This window comes from Marmota flaviventris, chromosome 1 (genome assembly GCF_047511675.1).
Source record: "Marmota flaviventris isolate mMarFla1 chromosome 1, mMarFla1.hap1, whole genome shotgun sequence".
In the NCBI taxonomy this organism is placed as follows: domain Eukaryota; kingdom Metazoa; phylum Chordata; class Mammalia; order Rodentia; family Sciuridae; genus Marmota; species Marmota flaviventris.
The window spans coordinates 57443504-57453548 of record NC_092498.1 but is presented as its reverse complement, the minus strand read 5'-3'; the positions used below and the strand labels follow the sequence as shown (position 1 = coordinate 57453548).

Genomic DNA, 10045 nt, shown 5'->3' with positions numbered 1-10045 from the left:
CCTCCTTACATTTATTCTGCTTACAATATCACAGGCATGGAATGAATTCTATCTGATAGTGCTAATACATAAAGGTGCGGGACAAAGAAGGAAAATACTTAGTGTTACAAAATATGGATCGTAGAAAAGAAACCCACTCCACAAGTGTGGCATTTGTTTAGAATGATTGGACATGCTTTCTTCAAAATTCTTCTGGAAAAGGTTCTAAAATCGGTAGTAGGAAAGGACAAATGAGCAGGTGCAAATTCTTGTCTGTGCAACAACAGTTATTTAATGTACCCCATGACTGACCAGCTACCTAAACCCACAGAGTTTTGTTAAAGTGCCATGGGCCAACAGCATAACAAAATATAAGGTGTAAATAGAAAATTTCTTTTTTTTCCTTTTTTAAAACAAGAGTTCACTGAGAATCAGCAATAATAGAATATGCTGTATAAACTATTCTCTACAAAGGTTGATCAGCATTATTTACAATTGGTACATTGATACAAAAGAAGGCATACAAGTTATCCAAGTCGCTTTTTTTTTCCTCTTTCTTTTCTTTCTTTCTTCCTTTTTTTTTTTTTTTTTTATGGCTGACAGGTCTATGCATTGCGTTATGTTTAACCAGAGCTTTCGAGCCTCTATGGCTGGCGACAAGTCAGGAGATCTTCAGGCAAATAGGGGTGTGTGCAGTCAAGGGGCTGGGAGAGAAGGCTGTTTGGGGGTGTGCAGAACAGAAGGACCCAAAGGATACCACCCTAAAGATGCTTTATAGGCTGGTCCAGTTGAACTCCATGAAAATAAACCCAAAGAAAACCTTTATTTGCATTCCACTTTTCAAGCTGCAAGTTTTAATACATCATTACAAAGTAAACCTGTGGTTGATTGCGAAAGAAGAAATACCGTGGGTTTTCCCTTTTTGCTCAGTTATCCATAAATGTCCTCACCTTGGTCAGAGCCAGTTTTTCAAGAAAGTAAGCAGCATTTGGTGAGGAACCTCTTTATTCCAGCTTCCATTTCAAGACGCAGGGAGCTAAAATGTTGAACCCGCTCCATCAGTCCCTGTTGAGACATTATTTCTCAGAAGCAGCCACTTCATCTCTCAACCTTTGTTTTCCCTCTTCGAGTGTAAAAGTTTATAAATCAGAGGGTTATTTTGTTGCTGAGATTGGTTTTGTTTCTACTCCTGCAAGTTTTAAAACTCAAAATAAATTATAAAAAACATCAGACTTCTAAAACCGAAGAAGACAAAAATTGTGCAAAAATAACAAAGATATGTACATACTTTTCGGTCTGAAGAAACATACAATAAAAACATAATTCAAAGAACATTTTAAAAATATAAACATTGCTTAAACTTTCCTAAGTTTCATATTGTTTCTGAAACTATTCTGGTCAGTTAGCTCTGTAATATAGTAAAACATAAATTATTACAAAATTAACACTATAAAAATTTACTTTAAGAATATCTTCTAAACTTTTTTTTCAAAGGGTCTAACCTTGTTTATAATTTCTTAAACATTTATAAGTCTTAAAATCTGCCTTAACCTTTTTTTTTTTAAAAAGAAAAAGTTAACAATCGTCCCTTCAATTTGCAGTCTCTTTTTTCCAAGACTCAAATAAACCAGCATATAAGTGCACTTTTAACACTGTTGAAATAAAAATGAAATAATCTGAACTAATGTCCTGGTACTTAATATCAACTCCTGATTTTTAAAAAAATCTTTTTTTATATTAAAAAATTTAGTAATCCTATAAGAAATACTGTCAGTGCAATTCCATCAATGCAGATCACTCCGTTGGCCTCCCACCTTTGCAGATTCCAATCGTGTGGTGAAACTTAACAGTAGTCTGATCTTTGGGTTGGGGGATGGGAAAATAAAGGAAAACCTTGGGATTGGGGGTTGCACCCAGCCGCGAGACTAGCATTTCTGATTTCAGGATGAAAGAGAACCTCCTAGCATCTCTGTTGTATGCAAACTTATCAGATTAATTAATAGCACAGAACACCTATTTCACATTAGGAATTCCGTTCCTGATGATGATTCCTTATTAGAGTTTATGGTATTGCTGTTTCTTTCAAAACTCCAGTGTGAAAAACTTCATAGCTGCGATGCTCCAATGTCTCTCTTCAGCTCTTCCAAATGGCTCTTCACTAAGCGATGGCACGTCCTTACCATTCCTTCTCAGGGGTGGCTGTCTGAGTTGGGGCATCTGAGAACAGAATGCATGCTCACTTCTGGGTGTAGGTGGGCAATGCAAGCTCCCCTCTGGGCATGAGTGGGCAATGCTAGTATTTATTTTCACAAGGGATTTGATACATGATCCTCCATGGAGGCTTTCCCCTTGAGGATCTTTCCTGTCCCCAGAGGGCAACTTGAGAACCTTTAGCTGAAGATCACCATGCTTCCTGATGGAGTGACTTTTTTGGTTCAGTGGCCTTTCCCCTGGGATTCCTCCATCTCTGACTCACTCAACTTTGGGAACCTGCACACCGTGCCCTGGAAGGGATTCTGCAGAATTGATTCCTAACAAGCTCAGACCGTCACAGTTACTTGGTCCCCACCATTTTTTAAGGGACATTGTCTCCTACTGGCCAGGTTCTGCTTTCTACCACTCTTCCAGGTCCCCTCTGCTTCTCCTGTATGTCTTTTCTGAGCTGTACAGCTAGACACTGGTATTGGTAAACCAGGTCATTAAGCAGCCAATGTTCTCAATTTTGCCTGCTGGGCTGCAGAAATCTGTTGAGGGCACTCACATACCCTCTGGCTCTTTCCTCTCAGGATCCTCCCTAACAAAACCCCTTCACCAGCATGCTGTCCAGGGGGTACTGGTGGGATCCAGCCACTTCTGATGGCCAGTGGGCCCCTCCTGCCCTGTGAGTGGCAGGTTGGGGATGGGAGGGATGCGGTGGGAGAGAACAAGGAAGAAGAGCTCTGCATGTGCTAAAGTTCAAGAGCTTCAGACGGCGCCAACCCAGAACTGACATTCTGCGACGTCTGCTCTCAGGGCAGGAGCAAAATTATGGTGGGGTAGCAGCATCAGGAGTGAGGGAAGTGACCCCAAATTTGGAAGAATGTATAAATGTGGCAAATGAAAAATGGAAAGAAAACACTGGTATTGTTTTCTGAAAGTTTCAAATCCACGTTCTTTTGCCTTTTTCTGTTTCTTCAAAAACAACAACAACAAAAAAAACTGATCATTTAAAAAAAAAAGAAGAAGAAAGGCCAGAGCCACAGGCAGGGCATAGGGAAGAGACACTCCCCAAGGGCCCACTCCCCTCCCTCCTCCTCCTGCCATGGCCTCCTGGGGTGGGATCACAACCAGGAATTGTTTTGGAAGTGGCTTCATAGTCTTGTTATGGAAGAGTCCTTATCCTGCCCATTCTGTTTGTGTTCTTCTAGGAAAGAAAAGAAAAACTTGTTTCAAAACCATACATTTGGGATAGCCCATGAAAATTCAAGGATGGAGCCTCAGTTTTCTCAACCATAACAGAAAGGATAACATCCTACCTCCAGTACATGGCAAAGGACAGCTGTAATAAGCAAATGAGGTGATGGCTATAAAGGACTCCAGATATGTTATGTAGTCACCATGATCCTAGGACTGGAGGAAAACACAGGGACAAATGCAGTGGACATTCCTGGAACTCCTCTCCTGGAGAGAGGACTGGAATAAGTGATGTCTTCATTTTTTTCCCCTCTATTGGTTCACCTTTTCCTACATAACCTACAGATGGCCCAATGAATTATCTAAGGAAGGAGTATACCGTTGGGTTAAATACAGAGGCTTTAGAGAAGCAAGATTTTGGGTTCAAGTTACTTAGCTTCTTAGGACAGCCATCTCCATCTATCACAGGAGTATACTCTTGTCCCTCATGGGGTTGTTACAAGTATGTACATACAGTATGTAAAGGGCTTAGCACAGCTGCAGAGACAGTGCTCACCAAGTAGTAGCTGTTGGTATTATTCCATATTTATTAAGTCTCACTGCCAGCATTCGTTTTCCCAGCAAGGGACCTGGAGCTATGGACACATGCTTGGTGAGGGTGAAAATGTATTCTCTAGACACACTCAGCAACCTCTGCCAGGGCCCCCCCCCACCACAGAAGCTGACTAAGCATAGAGGCGCCACCCTCCCAGACTAGCACAGATGATAGGCTGCAGAGGCTCAAGTGCAAAGAGGCCCATAGCCACTCAAAATAGTGGGGAGACCCTTTGCATCTAGGGATACAAAAAGTTTCCCCGTAATCTTTTTCCCCTACACTCTACCCAAGATTTGTGGGAAAATCTCAAAGGGCAAAACACAAACATGTTGCTCTTTAGTGTCTATAAAACATGACTGCATGTCCAAAACAACATGACATGTAATTGAGGCACAACCCCACCCCTGACCCTCCTTGCTTTCTTCACACACACACACACACACACGCACACACACTCCACTGAGAAAAATCATATCCCTGAGCTTGTACGTTGACTACTCTCACACCTCAAGTTCATAAAAACTGCTAAATCTATCCTGAATATGCCTAGCATGAAACCACATCTTGAAAGACAAGTACAGTTCACCAGGCCTTTGAGAAAGCACAGACTGATAAATGTCACGAGTAAGCCCTTTAATCAACATCATCTTATTTAAATTTCACAATGCTATTAGGACGTAAGCATCAATTTTGCCCTTTTCTTTTCTTTTCTTTTTTTTGCAGCACTCAGGATTGAACTCAGGACCTCATGTGTACCAGGCAAGTGTTCTACCACGAGGCTACCCTGCCAGCCCAATTTTGGCACATAACTGATGAAAAAACCGAGACCCAGAGAAGCAATCTGCCTACGATCACACATCTGATAATAATAATAACAGCTAACACTTGTGTGTTTGCTGCGTGCCAGGCATTTTCCAGAGATTTTATGTGAATAAACTAATTTAATTCTCCCAAGAGCCTTACGGCGTTAGTGGCCATGAGGGGCTCCCCTTTATACATGAGGAAATGGAAGCACAGAGAAGTTAAGTAACTTGTTCAAGGAGTAAAGTTAATAACGAGAAGGCCTAGCTAGGTTTGGGAGCCAGGTAATCACACTCTTAACTAGAGGTGAGGTTTGAATTAGGGTCTGACCTCTGACCCCAATGCCCAGCCCACTCTTTTTGCCCTGATATGGACTCTGTGGATCATCGTGACCCCCATTAACTTACCTGTCGGCTGTGTCCTGGGCTGGATATGCTTGAAGGACTGGATTGTGACAAAGCTAGGCTGCTATTTTTCCCAACCTGAAAGACACCAGTGAAACCCACTCAGACACCAGAGGCACCTTGGAAAGTCCCTCCGACACCACACTGCTGGGGGTGAGGAGCAGGGCTGTGCAACGGGCCTCATTCTCTCACACTGCTTCTGAATGAGCCTTTCCATCTTCAGTGGCAGAGAAAGTGACAATGGTTCCCAGAGGAAAAGTAGGATGGTAGCGAACTTCTAATTTTGCTCCCCAGATGGACAGACTGCAAGTGTCAGGGTGAAGTATCTGGTGAGAAGCTGGCCTCTCCTGGGAACCCCAGCACGTCCACGTGTGGGCTACACAAGTTCACCTACCTCTGACCCACATTGCAGACCCACCTTGTCTCCAGCCCAGATTCCCTTGGACCATCAGTGGCTAAAGACACCTAGGCCTGTTTCTGCATCGGGTTTTCTGGCCAGGAGACAGCATTCAGAAAATCAGCACAATGGTGCTGGCTGCCCCTGCAAGTGTAGGAAGGGCAGGACACTGTGCTCAGCTAGGACCCTGGGGTGGCAGTACTGGGGACATGTGGATGGATCCCTTCCTCTGTGACTGTCCTTGTCACGTGGTGGGCTGGGACATCGTGGGAGCTAATATCAGGGGCCAGTGCCTTGTTCCTGACTTGTTTGCAAAGGCAAGTCTTTTTCTTTTTTTGTACCAGGGGTTGAACCTAGGAGTGCTTAACCACTGAGCCATATTTCCAGCCCTTTTTTATTTTTAATTTTGAGACAGGGTCTCACTAAATTGCTTAGGGCTTTGCTAATTTTGTTGAGACTGGCTTTGAACTTGCGATCCTTCTGCCTCATCCTCCTGAGCCAATGGGGTTACAGGTGGGCGCCACCAGGCCTGGCTGCAAAGGCAATTAGTGCTTTCAGCCTGTACACAGATCCTCCTCAACATCAACTCACCTTTGCCTAAAGATATTTGCCTGCAACACAGTCTCAGTTCATGTCTGTTTAATACCTTGGTAGCAAATTCTGGCCTTATATCTACCAAACATAATTCAATGGATCCTCAAGTTGTCCCCAAAGCTCAGGCTTATCTTGGATTTTTCAACTTTATGCTTTTACTCTCCCAACCTTCTAAGACCATCAGTGCACACCCCAAAGGCCATGGCCTTTTCCCAACACTTGGAAATCCCTAGAGGTGAACACCAGTGTTGATTCTCCTCCTGACAATCACTCTGGTGGAGACTCATCTGATTTTTTTTTTTGCCACTGCTTTTGATTGATTCATTGTGGCACCCAAGCATTTCATACAGTCCTGCAGACCCCAGAACCAAGAGAGCAGCTGTCTCTCAATGTGGAGACAGCCCCTTAACAGCATGGAGGCCAAAAGCCCGACTCCAGAGCAAAATGCCTGTCTTTAAATCCCAGACCTACTCTATTTGCTGTGTGAGCTGGGTAACCTTTCTGTGCCTTGGTTGACTCATCTCTACGATGGGGGCAATGACAGGTAATTATTGAGTTAATATATCTGAAGTGCTTGGAACAGAGACCATCACACGTGTCAGCTGCTAGAACTCTATCTAAAATGAGTGAGATATCATGGTTTTGCTGTCCAAGGCATGGTCAGCAAACCAGTGTAGTGTAGTGGCCCTGCCTGGAAGTCAGGGTTCTGTGCCCAGCTGGGTCCCTGGGATGGCAGTACTGGGGACATGTGGGTATGTCCCTTCCTCTGTGACTGTCCTTGGTACATGGTGGGCTGTGTTGGGCCTGGCTGCAAAGGCCCAACCTCAAGCCTGCTCACTCCAAATGTGAATGTTTTTGGTACAGGGGACTGAACCCAGGGATGCTCTACCACTGAGCTATATCCCTGGTCCTTTTTATTTTGAGACAGGGTCTTGCTAAGTTGCTTAGGGCTTTGCTAAGTAGCTGAGGCTGGCCTTGAACTTGCCATCCAGCTGCCTCAGCCTCTCCAGACGCTGGGATTAAAGGCATGCAGCATTGCACCTGGCAGAATATGCATTTTCACATTCATGTGCACGTTCTAGCTTGAGAAGCCCTGGCTGTGTCCTCCATCCTGAAACTGGTGCTAGCACTGGCCAGCAGTTTAGTCTGCAGGTAGGGCCCCATCCCTATTTCTGGAACTGGGAGTGGGGTCAGAATGGACCCAGGTGCTACAGAGGACCTGCATCTTGCACTCCTCTCAACTTGGCCTCGTTGCAGCTGTCTGGCCCCCTTGGGCTCCAAACTTGCTGTTGTTCAAGTGTGTACTTGTGACTCCCCCTCCCTCAGGAGGTGTTCTTCATGGGGTTTTAACAAGTCCCATACATGGTGACATAAAACATGAAGACATCTTTTAACCTCTGCCTCCCATCTTTCCAAAGTCCTCATCCCTATCCTGGACCAGCCTTATGGTTTAGCCCATGAATTCTAGGTCACTGGCCTCAGGCTGAACTCCAGTCTCTGGGCAGGCGTTGGTCCTCCCACCAGCTGGGCTGAGGAGTGGGTGGTGGCGGCCTTTCCCAAGTTGCTCCTCCAGCCCGAGAAGACAGACTGGATTTGGGACTGGGAATGGAGCCCAAGGGAATGAAACACACATTCTTCTTGGATCACCCACATTTTTGGTTTATTTTTGGTAATGGGGATTGAACCCAGGGGCACTTAACCACTGAGCCACATTCCAGCCCCCCCTCCCTTTTTTTGTATTTTGAGACAGGGTCTCACTAAGCTGCTTAGGGCCTCACTAAGTTGCTAAGGCTGGCTCTGAACTTGAGATCATCCTGCCTCAGCCTCCCAAGTTGCTGGGATCACAGGTGTGTGCCACTGCACCCAGCTGGGCCACCCACGTTTTCCCAGCGTCCTCATGATACATGCATTTGGCGTGAGCTGCCGTTTTCCTTTAGGAAGGAAAGAGTTACATTAGGAGGGGGCATGGATCCAGGCAGCCTGGTGAACTGCGGACAATCTCCTGGAACCTGGGAAACCAGGTTACCACTCCCTAGCCATTAAACCTGCTTGGATCTTGGGCTCTTCCTGAGGGGTTTCCAACAGATCAAATCAAACTTCTTAACACCAGAACTCTTTAATGAAATCATCCTGATAAACCCAAGATAGAAAAAAATCAACAAAAGTGGAGTGGGGAACTCAAACGCTCCGTGCCTCAGTTTACCCATCTGTAAAGTGGCAACAACAATTCTACCAATCGCACTGGACGGCTGTGAGGACTAAATGGGGTGATGGTTGTAATGTGCTCAGCACACTGCCTAGCTCACAGTGAGAGTCTCTGAAGCATTTGTTAAATAAACTGCTCTCAAAGCAGAGGGTGAAGGTTGCCTACAGGGAAAATGAGAAAAGGAGCCACGCTTGCGTTACCTGTCTGAGCCACCTGGCCAAGCAGGGGCACTGCCCAGCTCCCCCTGCCCCCCAGAGCCGATGAAGGCTGTGCCAGGAGGTCCCTTACCTGCCGAGAGGAGGTGCTGTTAACGGGCTCGGGCACCGGTGCAAGAAGGCCAGGTGGGTTCTTTTTGTGAACGCTATTCATACCAGGCATTTTAGTGATTTTACAGGCTTTGCTACTAGTGCTCGAGTTCTTACGCTTTTTTCCTTCTGATTTGTCAAAAGAGAGGGGCAGAGAAGACACGGCATTGTGTGAGGCCAGAGAGAGGTCCCCTGTGTGGAGCGCAAGGGAGGGCACAGAGAGGGGACAGGAGTCACTGCTGCCGCCCACCGTGCCCACCTGTCTCACTATGTCCGCGGGGCCGCCGGGCAGCGAGGTCCGTCCTGAGAGCTCCAGCTTGGCACTGAGTGGGCTCACCCCATTGTTTGAGTTGTGCACAGACAGACTGGTATAGGGAGGGGCCGCCTGATAGGAGTTCAGAGCGGAACTGGCATTCAGGACACAGTTCTTTTTGTGGGGCCCTGACAATGGAGACGAGAGGGAAGGCGGCAGGGACAAGGAAGAAGAGGAGGAGGAGGAAGAGGAGGAGGAGGAGGAAGTCGAAGACTGGGGCTTCCTCTTTTTGTTACTTGGAGACTCGTCGCTACGGGTGGACAGGTCTTTGACTTTTGAGGATTTGCTGGTTTTGGTTTTGGATGGCTTGTGGGATGGGGAAGGGATGACGGCTGGTATCGGGGACACGGCAGATGGGGCCTTGAAGGTTGAGTCCATGATGCTGAGGGTTGCGGCCACATGGGGGAAAGCTGTGGTGTGGGACATGAGGACACGCGGGTCCGGCGATGCCACAAAAGCTGCGTCTGAGAGCATGGCTGATGTCATTATGTAAGAAGAGGTGAGTCTCGAGCTGATGGGAGCTGAAGGAAGATACACAGCACCGGGGTTGCTGAAAGGCTGCAAAACGGATGCTGGAACAGGGGTGGTGATGTGGGCTGCTGGCGAGGGCATGGGGCTATCTGCCGCAGGAGGGATCTTCCTAAACACGAGAGAAGAGCCAAAGAGAAACAGTGAGACATTGGGTTGGCATCACTTGGGAGGCTCAATGAAGTCTGAGCATCAGGGCCACAGAGAACACCCCGGCAGGACCAGACTATGGAGAATGAAGCCTTGGTGGATGGTAAGAGCTGAAGGATGGCCCTTCCTTATGCTGCCCCATTGCAACATCCAGCAACTATTTCAATCCCTTTTTGGGTTTCCAGATCCTATTCTCCACGCCTGTACTGGAGAATGGCTGATTTGGGTTTATCAATCAAAGGCAATGTTATTTAGAACATACATATTTCCAGCAGTCTTCCCTCCTCTCTTTATTTTTCTTTTTTGGCAGCGATGAAGGTGGCCTTTAATGAGAAGTGGTCATTTCACATTTAGATCCCGATTTGAAGTAAGAAATGGGA

General features: G+C 46.3%; 1 protein-coding gene across 13 annotated transcripts in view; it reads right to left on the bottom strand.

Annotated features, from left to right (window-relative positions):
* Positions 1-245: 245 nt before the first annotated feature.
* Atxn7l1 (ataxin 7 like 1) overlaps positions 246-10045 on the bottom strand; it is a 243741-nt gene continuing 233941 nt past the window's right edge. For 7 of the 13 annotated variants that reach the window (XM_071613067.1, XM_071613078.1, XM_071613119.1 and 4 more), the window contains one exon: positions 8414-9627. In XM_071613067.1, coding sequence (XP_071469168.1) covers positions 8508-9627 — 1120 coding nt within the window. In that variant the 3' untranslated portion in view covers positions 8414-8507. Of the gene's footprint in view, positions 530-783; positions 3383-5175; positions 5251-8413; positions 9628-10045 lie in introns of those variants that run through there. The other 6 variants (XM_071613070.1, XM_071613100.1, XM_071613076.1 and 3 more) reach the window with 4 other exon arrangements.